A 15,908-nucleotide genomic window follows, 5' to 3' on the forward strand; every position below is an offset into this window, starting at 1 on the left:
GAATTTAATTCCGACGGAATATTTTTTCGTCGTAACAATTCCGACAGAAATGGCCTCGGATCACTGTTATTCCGTCGCTATATTGCGACGAAACTTAGTCCGTCGGAAATTTTGAAATTTGCGACGGAAATATAGGTCCGTCGGAAGATTTCCGTCACTATTTAGCCTTTTTCTAGTAGTGATAAAGCTCGATTTTGGAATCAGACTTGTTATAAAGCTCGATTTTGAAATCAGGCTCATTCAGGCTTGTCTTTGTTGTTCCTTCAATTTGAGATATTTATTAAGGTTGTTGGTTTTGGTTGTCTTGGTCCTTGTCAAAAGTGAATTTCTCTGTCTATCTACTATTGATATGTCTCTCAGTCCTTATTACATCACGTAACAAAGGTAAATTGTATACCTTTTGGAAAAACAACGCAAGGCAACAAGAGTTCATATCGTGCAATCAAGTTCCTCCGAACATGAAGATTTTTAGCTTTTGTTTTTATTACAGTATGGTATGTAAGAGCTAGTTTAATTCATTTATGTTTTCGGTTGAACAATTTTTAGTTATTAATAGTTAATTAGCATATGTCAAAAAAAATACACATAAAATACAAATTGTGGAAACATAATTATTAAAAAACCTCCTCGTTTCTCTTGTAATCCCTAGAAAACCCTTATAACTTTCCCAAAACTACAAATACAATTGTTTTTATAAAAACCCTCAAGATTAATTACCAACTCATTACGAAAAATAAGTTAGGATGAATAGAGTCTTCGAGTTGATTGAAATAGATGGTTGTAAAACAAATCTAACAATCGCCCGAGACATCACCCTATCAACCCATGAACCCGAAACGATCTAATGCCAAGAGCCCAAGATTGCCAACTCCAGCGGTCATCTTATAGAATTCTGCATCAACCCTTTCCTAAAATCCTTAGTCTGTAAAACGCCAAAAACCCCTAATATATTGTTTCCTCCTTTTCCCTGATAATCAAACGAATTCAATTTTCTAGGGTTTGTTTTCTTCGTATTCTCTCTCCATCAACCAGAGAATCAAACCTTCGCAAGCTCAACAATGGCGAGAAACGAAGAGAAAGCGCAGTCTATGCTCAATCGCTTCATCACTATGAAGCAAGACGAGAAGAAGAAGCCCAAAGAACGCCGACCTTTCTTAGCCTCCGAGTGCCGCGACCTCGCCGAAGCAGACAAATGGAGGCAGCAAATCATGCGAGAAATCGGTCGAAAAGTTGCCGAAATCCAGAACGAAGGTCTTGGAGAACACCGACTTCGAGATCTCAACGATGAAATTAACAAGCTAATTCGAGAGAAATCGCATTGGGAGCGTCGGATTATTGAGCTTGGAGGTCCGAATTACATGAAGCAATCGGCGAAAATGACGGATTTGGAAGGAAATATTGTCGATGTTCCGAACCCTAGCGGCCGAGGGCCTGGGTATAGGTACTTTGGTGCGGCGAAGAAGCTTCCAGGAGTGAGAGAATTGTTCGAGAAGCCGCCGGAGTTGAGGAAGAGGCGAACGAGGTATGATATATACAAGAGGATTGATGCGAGTTATTATGGTTACAGAGATGAGGAAGATGGAGTTTTGGTGAAATTGGAGGGGCCGGCGGAGGCGGTGATGAGGGAGATGGCGGTGGAGGAGTGGAATTTGATGGAGGAGATTAAGAGGGAGGCGAAAAAGGCGGTAAAGAGCGGCGAGGTTGCCAATGTGAAGGATATTTTGTTCGAGGAAGAGGAGGAGGTTGTGGAGGAGGAGAGGAGGGAGAAGGAGAGGCTCGAGGAGGCGGATGCGTTGCAGAAGGACTTCGTTGTGCACGTGCCGTTGCCGGATGAGAAGGAGATTGAAAGGATGGTTGTGGAGAAGAAGAAGATGGAGTTGTTGAGTAAGTATACTAGTGAGAATTTGTTGGAGGAGCAGACTGAAGCTAAGGCTATGTTGAATATCAATAGATAGAGTGATTTGCAGCGGCGTAGTAAGTGATTTGTACTTAAAGATTGCAATTGTTTCGAATTTTTGTTAGTTTGATGCTTAGCAAGAACTGGTTAACATATAGGTTTCTTTCTACCTTATGTTGGGTATAATTCAAATTTAGAATGTAGATTATCTATTGATATTCTATTTCCATGTCTCGTTTTGTTGGTATGTTTATCATGCTGTGTGATTAATAGTTGCTTTTACTATGTTGCCAATGCTATATCATTGATAGTGTATTATGCATTAGATATCTAGATGTTTATTAGTTTAAACAAGAATTATTCAATATACGATACTGATTAGTGATTAGTCTATGTTGATGAGCTTGTTAAGAATGGTCGGCGCTGGTGGAGTGTGAATTATATGCAAGGAGTGTGAATATTAGGCCAGGTCAATTATTTGGGGTTGAGAACCTTTTTATGTCGCATTCTAGTTGGTCTTTTGAGTGGTTTAGTCGGGTTCTTTCGCTGTAATATATTGAGCTATCCTCAGTGTTAAGTATCTGATAGGCTCTGGACCTATGCAGTTGGACCAGCTGCTCTAGTTCTGTTTTGATGCTTGTTGACATTGTAACAAGTCAAGTGGAATGGAGTGTATTTGGTCTTTCCTCTATTTGAAACTAGTCTTCACTATTATAGGGAAATTTGAACTAGTTATGCAGTAATTGAACTTGACTTGTAACATCTATTTATTTTGGTTTCCTGAAATACAATGGGATATTCTTAATGGGTGACATTGAATCCTGCACTTATATTATGTTTGCTTCCTTTTTTCTAGATGTGTTGATCATCCCTTTCAAGAAAAGGAGAAAGCTTACATGATTAACATGAGAGATGATTCGTGCTCTCTTCACCCATGGATAATTTTGAATGGTAACTTTCATATTGGAGAAAGAAGTGTTACTGCTTTAAGGTTCTGTAAATTGTGGACGTGGGAAGATAGCAATAACCTTTACTTGCTGCAGCACCAAGACTTTTACTGTTTCTGCTTCAGCATTCTGTGAAATTCTTTGATTTGTAGGCCTCTGATACATGGTTTTAAGAGGGAGGTATGTTTGAGGCATCGGGTTTTGCTGCAGCATTGTTTTATGAGAGTAATGATCAGTCTTTTATTCATCTGTTTCTTTTCTTTTGTGCTGCTTTTGGATTTGCGCTGTAGACATAATGGTGTATGTAGCAACGCAGACATTTTTTTAAAGAAACAGATAAGTCAACTGTTAGGTACCCCCTGCAGCAGTGTAACCAGTGTTCCAGTAGACGGTGTAGATTCTGAACCATATTACAGTATTATGAATTTATAAGTAATTTTAGTCTCAATTTCTAATATTTCTCTTTGTTTAGAATGGCTTATCCGTCTGACTCTGTAGTACTGCCTTCATAAACTGCATCTTTTGGAATCTCCATTAGGGCTGTCAAATTGGTCGTGTCGGGTTCTTGTTCACGTCGATATTAACTATCCGATGATCATTATTGATAACAATCTCAAATGTTTGGATTCATGGGAGTAGCAAAGAGCAAGTGTCTATATTGAAGTTTCTCATAAGAGTTGCGAAGTATAACAATAAAGGAATCAAGGGAAATCAACTAAAAATTCAAGAGACCTCCAACCCCTGTGTTTTCAATTGCCTCTTAGAGATCCTTTGTTCTTCTCCTGCAAACTCTTGATTAGCTGTATGAATTGTACAGGAGTGATACTCAAATTCGGTTGTATTTCCATATCATCAACCTCATTATCTTTCATGTCGTTATCAGAATTGGGATCTACGATTGTACATCTTATTCCTTATTTCCTTTCCTCTATTGTTTTATTTGTTTATTATGTTTACTCTATAATCTCTATTATACTGTCAAGGCTAGTTTTTGCAGCTGTTAAATACATAAGCCCTGGTGTTTGTCGATGTCTGAAACTAGTGAAGATGTCCATGAACCAACAACTACAACTAGTATTGAGCTTTAACTTCTGTCTTATATAGAAAAAGATGATATTGCATTAAACAATTCCATGTTCAACATTTACTACCTTTATTTTAAACATTCATTTTTGATGTTGCATAAGAAAAAACAGCAGATCTGGTAGTTAAATTTGAGCTGATCATACGAGAATGTCTTTCAGACTCTGTATGAACCCACTGATATAAGCCTCTTCGAGTCCATCTCTTAGCAAAAACTCCCTCCATTTTGAATGGCTAGCTCGCACCTTTCTTCCCACTTCATTCTCTACCTCCATGACTGTCGCCACTGCCTTACAAACTGCCTCACGAGTAAAGAAACCATCCTCATCTCTTTTCTCAATCTCCACCCCGAGTTTAAGATCAAGGCTCATCAACCTTGCATTGATAGATTGATCTACTGCGTGAGGCAACATCACCAATTGGCAGTTGCAAACTATAGCTTCCGACAAGGATCCAGCCCCGCAGTGTGTTAAGAAGCATCCCACTGAAGGATGTTGTAATATCAATTGTTGTTGCACCCAATCAATGTGAACAATACCTCTCCCCTTTGTTCTTTCCGTGAACCCTTCTGGTAAGGCTGACTCAAGCGTTGAGCACTCTGTAGGCAACTTAAGGGCGGCCAAGAATGGTTTACCTGAGATATTAGTAATATCATCAAACAATTATTCTCTATAAAATCAACTAATATATGTGGGATTGGAGTTCAGATTTTTGCTCATAATACTAGTGTAACAAAACATATACGTACCTGTTAGTTCAAGTCCCAAAACAAGCTCTTGGAACTGGTCTTTCTGAAGGAAACATTCGCTTCCAAGTGCACAATAAACCACACTACCATTTCCGAAATCCTTCAACCAATTGTCAAAGTACTCATCAAGCTGCCCAGCTGGTAATTCTGGCACCACTGGTCCAGCGAGGAGAACAGGCTTACGATAATTCTTCTGTACAAAGTCACAATACGGCCCTTCCATCTCCCTACAAGTCTTGATACAAACAGCATCACACTGTTGGAAAGCTATCGAAACTCTTTCCAACAATGACAGCCCACTGCCTCCAAACTCCGCTTCAGATGCACCAGCCAGACTGCGTGCTTCATGGGCTCGCAGCCTGACAGAAGGTAAGGGAAATCCTGGTGGGGGCTTCTTCATTTCTTCTTCTGAGAAAGAGTTGATAGGCAGATTCCTTGGCTGAGGAAGCAGGTAAGCAACTGTCACTAGGTACACTGTGGAATAAAATAGAGACTTAACCTGATGTTTTCGGGCTATTTTAGGCACCCATTCAGTGAAGTCAAAGAAGATAAAATCAGGCTTAAGACTAGAGAGATAGAACTCAATTGTATCCTGGGTCTGGTCCATGGCAGTCATAATGAGGGGCCGAGAAGAGGCAGGCACATCTGCAGTTGTTTCAGCTCCAACGGGTAATCCATCCACAGCCGGGACTCTGATAGGAATTAAAGTGATGAGGTTCGGGTGGTGGTTGTGAGAGGCAAATCTGTGTTTGGTGTTGGTTGGGAGGAAGAGCGAGATTTTATGACCCTTCTCAGCAAGTTTGTTGGCTAAGTGGAGAAAAGAAGTAATGTGACCGAAAGCATACCATGGACACATAGCTATATGCAAGTGCTTGTAATTTCCATTGGCAATGCCATTTTCCTTGGACATTTTTCAATGTGTATTAAGTGTATTATTTGTGCATTCCTCCTTGCAAGTTTTATGAGCTGTCAGGCCTTGCATACAAGAGGACAGCCTTTTCACAATGATCTATATGGCATAATCAATTTTGGAAATTTACAACTGAGTGTACCTATCAATGGCAACATATTACTACTTTCATTATATTTTTATGTTTGTCCCATTTGATTTTTGTCCCACCTTGATTAACAATATCTTTAATTACATAATTTGGAACTATATCTGAGCTTTTCAATTGTATCTTCTCATAGTAACAACTCCATTCTTTTTGAGACAAAATTAAATACAGCTTTTGATTGAAGCATGCCTGACAAAGAAGCAATTTCCCAACCAAGAAATGAAGTGAAGAAGATGAACACTAGGGAAATAGCAGCTGTAGCGTCAACATCAGGAAGATCTCTTTTGATATTCACCATCCAACTAAAACTTCAATTTCTGTATGCAACAGATTCAGTCCCCACATTCTAACTCGAGCTTGGTCACTTTGATTCTGGTACTTCTAGTACAACTTCTGTTTCTTACAGTGAGTTCTTAAACAGTATCTGAAACCAACACCGCGACCAAAGATAACAAAGCAATTCCAGATAGAACATGAACAACGGGCATGCTTTTGCGATTGCAATTGCAACCCCCATCTTGTTAGGAATGCACTCAATGTAGGGGGTGATAAAAGCCAATTCACCACTGTTGTCATTTTATGATTTTCTGAATAAAGTTACCCTGCTAAGGTACAAAAAAATTGGATTGGTGAGTAAAATATCACAAAACTAGATTATTTGCACAAGCCCAAACAGATTTATATCCCTTCCATTTAATTATGAAATTTTGAGTACACCTTCCTGTGATCTAACTCATGCTAGGGTCAGAACTTACATTAGAGAAACAACAGCCAATGGCCTCACAGCATTTGTCTGACCAATGCAAAATGATTATCTTGATTCAATGACATCAACAACTCCAGCACAATCACCTTCTCGGGTTTGTGGATCTTTAGACGAGGTTCCAAAAGCCCTGAAGTTCAAATTATGCTCAAAAAAGGTAGGAAATCAGCAAGAGAGGGCAGCAAAATATGAAGAGCAGCTAAAACATACCAGGGGACAGCTCCTTGCCACCATACAGCTCCTTGGCTATCGGATTGTTTGACCAGTGATTAACTGCCACAAGACTCGTAGGCTGGAACCCAACAATTCTTCCCTCAGGTGACAAAACAATCTGTATTCACTCGACAATTAAACCACAAGAGCCAATTAAAGTCAATTCCTCCTTGAGTCCTTCAACAAATCTATAGAAGCAGCAAATTATACATCACACTGATCACAGTACTAGTTCACCTCTACAAAAACATTTACGCCACAGTATGAGTTACTTGCCAATTAATTCTCAGCTACATGATAGGACATGTTGGGACAAATCTATGCATAATTACAGAGGGTTAGGGGAAAAAGCCCCCCTAAAAGTCCCCTAAAAATTCTTGCCTTTTTTATGTCAAATGTTTTGATATAGCTGAACAAAAATTTGATTAGCATTCTAGCCTCTAACAATGAAACTAAGAATATAGTTTTAGGCAAATAGCAGCCAAATCAGGAATTCAAAACCTAAGTGGACAAGCCTGTTCTCTTAAACTTTAGAAAATGAAATTCATTTTAAAAAAAATATAATAAAAAAAAAAAAAAAACTGATCAGTAAAGGTCAGCTTTGATCAGTAGTTCAATGACTGCATACGAGAAAAACACAAGAGAACCATCAAATTTTAGTTTTAATCAATAAAAATAAGATTTAATAAGTAACATTAAAGTTTCAGTAAAAACACTCTGTTCAAACATGTAGCCATTTAGCCCTAATTAAAGGGATTAAATTCATGATTTCACCATCAAATTCCTCAAGTCCACTTTATGTGAAATAATTGGCTTGGAATTTCTGATATTCATCACCACTACAGAGTGAACGCCTGATCAAAGGATAAGAAAAGAAAAATTAGCAAATGAAACATACCTGATAACTAGCAATGTCCTGGACAGACGTTTCCAGCTCCTCCTTATTTGTTGCAGACACTTCAGAACTGCTAGTATTATCTTGATCAATGGGATCAACTTGATGATTATACCTTAAATACATAGGAAATTCCCCAATCCAAGCTCCAACACTTGGTTCAAATGTTACTTCTCCATTCCAACCATAAGAATCCTTAATCTTTTTAACAATTGCAGAGCAATAAGCATCCAGCTGTGAAAGAGAATTATCGCTATAAGATGATATTCCCAAATCAAAAACCGCATAAACAAACTTAGACAGAGCCTTAGGAGAAAAGAAGTACAACTCATAAGAATTTTAGACGACACTTGTTGGACACAGACATCGAAACAAGAAAGTTACAAACAATTATGATTAAATGATAAACTGCAAGCATTATCAATTATTAGAAGACAATAATGATTTCTTTAACAGAGTTGCACCAATGACAGACTTCTCATAAAAATCTACATATAAGCTTATAGACAATTATGCTATTTTCAATTTTCAGACATATACCTCAGAATCCTCTAGTTTCAGAAGCTGCACTTGTTCACAATTGTTCTCTGAGGATGGAAGCACATAATTTTCTCCCGGATATTTTCTTCTAGTAATGTTTAGATGTGGCATAAACAGTTTGATCAGCACGCCAACAGAAACCAGTAGAGTTGCAGTGACAAGAGTGGTTCTCAGAAAACCAACCAAAGAAAAACCTCCCTGGCAGAAAACCAGAAGTTTTGGATTAGAAAGGTAAACAAAGGGTCGTAAAGGTATCAAAATAGTTGCAAAGCTATTCCCCCAAACTCAAACCCTCGCCCGCTGAGCGAAAGAAGGGAAGAACCGAAGAGGTAATCAAAAGATTACCAGATAAAATCATGCAACACTTTTGAATTTATAATAACCTACACACTCACATTGAAGAGGTTATCAAGCATTTCCTACTCACTAACCACTATATGGGTATTAGAACCATAATCTGATGAAGTCATTTCCTTAAAAGCAAAAGGCAATCAATAACACCGAAAAAAGGGAAAAAAATAAAAACAGAAAGTAAACATCTTCATCAAGTTCCAACTACACAAAAGCGCATTCCTAGGGGAGCTTGGAAATTATATATAACTGCATACTCACACCTTATTCTTTGACAGCTTTTTCGGACTTCTGACAGCATCACATGATAGCTGTTGTTTACCGGGAAGTGTGCAGACATCCTCGAAATATATATCTAGAATGTTAGCCAATCCAACCTGCAAATAGTAACATTTGTCAAGTATATGAAGTAGGCATTACTGTTGTCATGAAGCAAATATCCTTCACCAATATAATACTTATTAAGCTTTAAATTATTTTACATTTGGTAATATAAATATCTTTAATAACCTCTCACAAGGCCCGTAGCCTTCTTTATCCCAACAATGAAACATTCATCTGACTAACTTTCATTCAATCCAGATATTCTATCACATACTTTGTATTTTTTCAGTTACCATGGTTCAACCTACCTGTCCATAAACTCTCAAAACAAAACCCAGTCTTCCCAAGCTCACTACATATCTGAGTTTTTGTTGCTTAACAATTAGCTATAGAAATAATTTAAAGGTTGAGTATGAAAGATGACATTAAAAAAAAACCAGTTAATAACAATATTGATTTTTTTTTATTTAAAAAAAACATTAAAATAAAGCGTCTACAAGTCACACCAGTCAAACAACATAAGATCATCTTCCGCACTTCCTATTTCCATTCCATATACATTAGCACTCTCCCCGCATCCGGACACCCTATTCTTCCGTATACAACTATCTCTTCTCACATCACTCTTATATCTTTAATTCCAGGCTTCTTCTCTATCGTACAATCAATTTCCTCTACTCCCCCACAACCCAACCCGACTGCCCCCCCCCCCCCCCCCCCCCCCCCAAAAAAAAAAAAAAAACTCCCTCTCAATACACAAAATTCAAAGCTCTCATGAGGAGAACACCTTTACATTGATACTTGCACACTGCAATATTTTTGTCCAAATAACAAAGTATATAGAAATGGATACATTTCCTCATCAAATCTTTATACGTAGTACAACGAATTAGAAGAAGAGAGGGGGGGGGGGGGGGGGGGGGGGGGAACGAGGGGGGAAAATTACCATTTCCGAATGGGTTAAGAAAACTTCCCAACAATTTCCCATTGTCCTTTTCCATCCTTCAAACTTCAGATTAGTGAGTCTATCAGCATCAATCTGAAGCTTATAAGCAGGTACATACTCCATTGTCCACATACTAAATTCAGATCCACCAATCTTTTCCAATTTAGATTGCATCAATGACGTCCAAGCAGAGCTCATTGGTTTCTTGTTTGTCATCTTATACTTTGCTCTTACCACGTTGAACTTATCAAAAAGGCTTTTGGCCTTTTCAACTATTTTATCCTCAAACCTATGTATCATAACTGATGAATCTTTTGATGAAAACTGCTTAGTTTTTGAAAACCAATTGAAGAGACCATCTGATGTCCTCCCTGCTGATTCCTGAAAAAATTCCTTTTGAGTGCTTTCTAGAGCCAACATGCAAACAGCTTCTGCAAGTCCAGCAATGACCTTATCATCTGATGAGCTGAGAACAAAAGAAGCAGTAACCTGCCGATGGCAAAGGCATAAGAGAACTGAACCAATCAGTACCATGAGATACCTGCAGGCCAAACATGTTTTATGTGGTATTACAACAGAGAAAGGCAGATTATTTATCACAATATTGTCAAAACAATGCTAGTAAGGAATAAAGCTTGACCTCTCTTGGGCTTCCAAGATCCTCCATATTTCTTTGTGATCCAGGTCGAAATACTGCCAATTCAAAGTTCCAGAGCTCCTGAACTACAACTTGTCTAAACGTCATTGCAAGTATATTACTTGAATTTGTGCTAGACAGCATATCTCCAGGGAGGGAACTCCTTAGCTTCCTTGCTTTCTCTTTCACCTTCTTAGCTGGGAGAAACTATGAAAACAAAGAACAGATACTCAACAATTAATCAAAAGATTAGAAATAAACTCCATCAGACATTATCCTACATTCACTTTTGGCATCATTAAGAAAAATGTAAACCAGTAAGCACCCCAAGTGGGATTGTACAGCATATCATTCAGTCTGAGGTGATTTGCAGAAATAAATCAAGGCATAAAATTCAGTCCTTGACTAAGTACCACCAATATAGTCAATTTACTAAATGTTTTTTTTTTTATTGCAACTGTCATGATTGATATTACCAAAAGTAAGGGCCAAATGGCTGAGATATGCTCCATGATTCAGATATATTGGGACCAAGACACAGCAACTACCTAGCCCCTCTACCACTGGTAATTTAGTAGGCCTTGCCATCTTTAGAGGACCAAATGTACACATCCTTACAAGTTAAAACTGATGAACTAAAACCTATAGCAAGACTCTAATTTTTAAAATACCAATATAAGCATCAAATTGTAACAATACATAAGCTATAAAAATTCCCCTTCCTTCTTACAGAAACTAATTTAAATAAATTATCTTCCCAAACCAAACAAAAAAAAAGGAACTTTCTGTTACAAGCAAAAATCTATTCCATCTTAAGGGGCAATATCCACTTTCAAAATGGTAAAAAAAAATGTATTTTTTGGAAACCTGTAAACAATGTGCAGTCACTCCATTCATAGGATTTGAGGCTAGTAATAAGAAATAAAATTTAAGAGCATCTACCCTTATTTGAATAGATAATCCTGTGGAAAACGAATAGAACTTGGTGCTAAGAGATTTGATGTAAAATAACACTTACATTAAACAAAAAAGAAAGCCCTGTAACAACATAAATTTTGTGGGTATTCATCCTAAACCCAAATGCTTCCCTAAGTAACAGCTCATTTCACCTATATATCATTTGACCTAATGTCTTAATCTAACCCAATAGTCACCAAAAGGTCCAAAACAATACATTTCTTTTCTTTTTTTTTAAAGCAATTTGGACATTCATGTTTCCTCAATATCCACCTAAAGCCAAAGTGATATCCTTCCAAAGAAATGTGGGAGTGTATTGCAAGTTTATCAATCCACCTCACACTCCTTGGTAAATTCCACAGCTCCTCATACAACAACTTACAACAAAATAAGATTATGTTGCTTTAAAATTCTCTTTTAATAGGCAGAATCCCCACCTCCACCACACATTTGAAGGAGTCAGAACAGCAAAATGTTCACATAACTGACATGAGACTATCTAGATCAGTTACATAATTCAAAGGACAGCAATTTCCCAAATAATTACATGCTTTTGGCAAGGAATTCCCATACATGATCTCTCACTTTTTTAAGCGAAAATGAGTACATTATACACCTACATTCTTCCACATTGATAGAAATCATACCCATTTTCTTCCAAATTACTGTAATAAAGTTTGTGCTCATTTTCCTTCATAATACTCATGTTATATTGCCCAATTCTTTAACACTTATCGGCGGGTCGAACATATCAACATATCATGAACAAGTACACCCAGGTGTATAATCAACCTACTCTAATCACTACAAAGTTCTAATAAATGACTAATGAAATGAAATTCCATCATTCCCATTTAATACATTTGCAAAGGACAATAATTCTTCAAAGAAAAAACAACACCAATTACAACAACATAAACATAATTACACATCCATAAGAAACATAATTCTAAAATCAAAGCACAACAATATGATTAATATCCAATTAAAAATTCAAACTAACCAGCCTAGTAGAAACAGTGCTATGCTCATCATTAGGACCAGGGTAAAGAGCTTCAACAACCATGGCAGACAACCCAGCATCAACATGTTCACCGGCGGCTTCTCCGCCGTCAGAAGCGGCGGCAGTAAGGGCTTGCTCGAAGGCGACGGAGCCGGTGAGAGAGAGGCGCGCCATGTCGTTTTCGTAGGTGCGAACACAGGGGAGTGAATTGCCCTGCGACTGAGCCACGGCTTTAAGCATGGCTTGTTCTTCGGAAGAAGAAAAAGAGGAAGAAGAAGAAGGTAGGGAGTTGAAAGTGAGGTGATTTGGGGTTTTGAAGGGGAGTTTGAAAAAGGGTATGGAGGGTTTGAAGTGGGGAGAGAAGAGGGTGGAGAAAGAGGAGAGAGAAAGTTGTTGAGGAAACGCCATTGTTGGAGGTTTTTATGAGGTGGTGTGAGAATTTTGGAAATGGAGAAGAAGAGGGTAAACCCAAGTTCCTCTTGTTGAGAAACAAATATTGTTTCTCATGGGGGTGAATTGGGAATTTAGACAATTACAGCTAGTGACTTTGTCCACCTATTTTATCACTGTGTCCACTTGGCAGATGACAGTGTTGACTGGGATTTTAGAGGCGTTAACTCTTATAGATGACGGAAGGAACCCTAATGTTTGAGACGTTACTTCACTGTATAGTGTTTGTCATTGATTATTTGGATTTTTTACCTCAATACCTTTCTTTACCTTTGCCGGAGGAAACAGTGACGACCTAACAAATTGAAGTGGTAAGACGAACGGCGAAAATTAGAGTTGTAATACGACTGCGAAAATTCCAATTGGGGGGCGGCGAATTGCAGCCGGATCGACGGCGAAATATCAATTGGGCGCGGCGAACAGCAGCGGTAAGAAGTCGGCGAAAATAACAATTGGGTGCGGCGAATTGCAGCGGTAAGACGACTTTGAAACTTACAATTGGGGGCGGCGAATCCTCCGGTTATAACACTGCGGGGGGGGAGGATGGAGGAGCATACAACTGGCAAGCTTTCTGTCTGGTGTGAAAGGTGAGTTCCCGAATCAGCATATATTAACTGTTTTTTTTTGCGATTAATTGAAATAGATTTGAAGTTGGATTATATTTGAAATTGGTATTATTTTGTATCAAGTGGAATTAGTTATGGTATTTTTTTGCAATTGGAATCGAATTGAAGCTTGATCTTACTTTTGTATTAACTGGCATTAGTTATGGATGTTTTTTGCAATCGAAATGGAATTGAAGCTTTATCTTATTTTTGTATTTAACTGGCATTAGTTATGGATGTTTTTTGCAATTGAAATCGAATTGAAGCTTTATCTTATTTCAAATAGCAATTACTTGTTTGTTGACATGTAATAACTTTGTAGCAATTACTTTCAAATATGTTGACATGTATAAAATGGACCATTATATGAAGTGATTATTTTATATATGATGAGTGTGTTGAATGAAAGGATTTTGACTTCTAATGCGCTGAATGCCTGTAGGCTCATCTGAATTTAGATGAGTACATATACTTTATATGTTGAATGTTGATTATATCTATTTTAATGGTCCTTCATTTGACAAACCTATATACTTTATATACAGTGGTCTGAAGATGTGTTGTGGTAATGTGTCTGTTGATTGTAAGGTCAGTGAAAGTGAAAGCTATTCTTGTGTATTTTATTTTGGAGTTGAATGAATACATAACTGTAGTTTTTATTAGTGACATTGTTAGGTTTTGTGATATATGTTGTAGGTTTGTGATGGTGAGGGAAATGGTCTGGTGAAGAACAAGGTACGTCACACATATAAATCTTTAATTTATGGTTGCAATTTGTTCAATCTGGATCGTTGGTTGTCCTGTGTTGATAAGTATAAACGGATATCCCCTGAATGTAGATGCAGGAAATTGAGCAAATGGCAGAGCTGTCGATGCCTAAGACAATTAATTTACACCCTGATTTGTTTAAGGACAATAGTTCAAGTGTTGGTGGATCTGTCAAAGCTAGATCAGAGGTGAATGCTTTGCATAGAAAGACATGTAGCAGAGTAAGTTATAATTGTAGGACAGATATGGTTCTTTCCTTGAGTAATCTGCTGAAATTAATCTGGTGTACATTACTTTATGTGCAGCCTCCCAACATGAACTGTCGAATAGAGTCTTTTGGGCGAATATGTCAAAAATTTGATGAAAGAAGGAAACGGTGGGTTAATGAGATGGGTTTTTTTGGTCTCCTACACATGTCCCCTGAGATGCATTTACCCAGACAACTGGCATATTGGTTAATGACCCGGATTGATCCGTTAAGTGGAAAAATGGTCACTCCAAGCGGTGTAGAGTTTAAGTTTTCAAAGAACCAAGTTAGGTGGGTTTTAGGTATCCCAAATGGTCCTAGAGCTGTCCCTTCTATGAAATCGATGACCGAAGAGGGTAGAGTGAAAGTTCAAAAAATACTTCTCCGTCATGGGAAATCATGGGAGTCCAAGTCGAGCAAACCCCGTGGTGGTACGGTGTACACGTCTGTAGGTATACCTGTTACGCCTGAAATGTTGGATCGGTTGGAAGGTTACTTTGATGACTCACAGGAAGAGGAGTTTAAAACTTTGTTCTTGATTGTGGCCTTGGAGATGGTGTTATGTCCCACCCAATCTCCGCGTCTTGCTGCTGATCTTTTACCTGCACTAAGCTGTGCTATGCAGGCTGTTGAATATGACTGGTGTGGTTTGGTCCTGTCCAAATTCATGGATAGTGTTAGTAGTTTTGCCAGAAGATTTTATGCAAATGGGTATGCTGGAGGATGTGGTGGTTGTGCAATTTTTGCTGTTGTAGGTGTTTAAGCTTTCTATTCTTTCTGTATTTAAGATTATTGTTTCGTAAAATTTGTTTGGATTGCATACCATAAGTTTGAAGTTTGCCTTATTTGACATGGCAGATATTTTATCTGGACCGGTTGGATAGAGATCCTGTTGACTGGGATGCATTTCCCAGGATTAAGGTCTGGAATATGCGGCAAATTGGCATAGCATCGAAGTCCGACAAGTTATCTTCAGGGGACTATGGGAAACTAGGGGTAATTGATCTGAAACCCCCACTGCCAAGTTGTTGTGTTTATGAAATATATTTGGTGTTTATTTATGTTTATTGTGTGTAGTCGTTGGATGTTGCTTATGGTGAAAGACACCCCAGGGAGGCAAGGGATACAGAAGTCCCTGCTGATCATGAGATTGTCATCGTGAGTATCTATGTCCCTTTTTATGTGTTAATGCTTGTGAATTAGTACCGACTCAAATTCAACCAATTTTAACTATTTTGGTATTTTGTGGTGGTGTTGATCCAGGTCGCGGATCTGCCAGCAGCTGGTGTTGGATTCAACTCCAAGAAAAGGAGGGGTCGTACCTCAAGTAGATCTGAGTGTAAGCGGTCGAAGTCAGAAATGTGAGAGTCTCATTTGGATGTGAGTAATAAATCTTTCACACTCTGCAATGTTTGCAATGTCTCATTTGGATCCAATTTGTCTGCAATGTTTGCAATAAAGGACTTGTTTTACAAA

At 38.1% G+C, this 15,908-nt stretch overlaps 3 protein-coding genes across 5 annotated transcripts; 1 reads left to right on the forward strand and 2 right to left on the reverse strand.

Annotated features, from left to right (window-relative positions):
• Nucleotides 1–909: 909 nt before the first annotated feature.
• LOC145580299 (uncharacterized) lies at nucleotides 910–3,375 on the forward strand. 2 transcript variants are annotated; one of them, XR_014099373.1, is made up of 3 exons: nucleotides 910–1,974; nucleotides 2,754–3,235; nucleotides 3,317–3,375. XR_014099373.1 is itself a non-coding variant. In XM_081637724.1 (2 exons), the coding sequence occupies exon 1, from the start codon at nucleotides 1,059–1,061 to the stop codon at nucleotides 1,953–1,955; it is 897 nt and encodes a 298-aa protein (XP_081493850.1). In that variant the 5' UTR covers nucleotides 910–1,058; the 3' UTR covers nucleotides 1,956–1,974; nucleotides 2,754–3,280. The 2 variants fall into 2 exon arrangements, 1 of the variants encoding a protein (XP_081493850.1); XM_081637724.1 differs by lacking the exon at nucleotides 3,317–3,375 and having other exon boundaries at nucleotides 2,754–3,280.
• A 669-nt stretch (nucleotides 3,376–4,044) lies between these two features.
• Nucleotides 4,045–5,585, reverse strand: LOC145579371 (cyanidin 3-O-galactoside 2''-O-xylosyltransferase FGGT1-like). The gene is made up of 2 exons (XM_081636610.1): nucleotides 4,676–5,585; nucleotides 4,045–4,561 (listed from the first exon to the last, which is right to left on the reverse strand). The coding sequence occupies exons 1-2, from the start codon at nucleotides 5,583–5,585 to the stop codon at nucleotides 4,068–4,070; spliced, it is 1,404 nt and encodes a 467-aa protein (XP_081492736.1). The 3' UTR covers nucleotides 4,045–4,067.
• A 48-nt stretch (nucleotides 5,586–5,633) lies between these two features.
• On the reverse strand, nucleotides 5,634–12,816 carry LOC145579372 (uncharacterized). 2 transcript variants are annotated; one of them, XM_081636611.1, is made up of 9 exons: nucleotides 12,363–12,816; nucleotides 10,406–10,609; nucleotides 9,766–10,254; nucleotides 8,759–8,872; nucleotides 8,145–8,342; nucleotides 7,608–7,838; nucleotides 6,707–6,827; nucleotides 6,489–6,626; nucleotides 5,634–6,335 (listed from the first exon to the last, which is right to left on the reverse strand). In XM_081636611.1, exons 1-8 carry the CDS (start codon nucleotides 12,768–12,770, stop codon nucleotides 6,514–6,516), a joined length of 1,878 nt encoding a protein of 625 aa, XP_081492737.1. In that variant the 5' UTR covers nucleotides 12,771–12,816; the 3' UTR covers nucleotides 5,634–6,335; nucleotides 6,489–6,513. The 2 variants fall into 2 exon arrangements, with proteins under 2 accessions (XP_081492737.1, XP_081492738.1); XM_081636612.1 differs by having other exon boundaries at nucleotides 5,634–6,338.
• Nucleotides 12,817–15,908: the final 3,092 nt, after the last annotated feature.

Source organism: Chenopodium album, chromosome 14 (assembly GCF_948465745.1).
Source record: "Chenopodium album chromosome 14, dcCheAlbu1.1, whole genome shotgun sequence".
NCBI lineage: Eukaryota > Viridiplantae > Streptophyta > Magnoliopsida > Caryophyllales > Amaranthaceae > Chenopodium > Chenopodium album.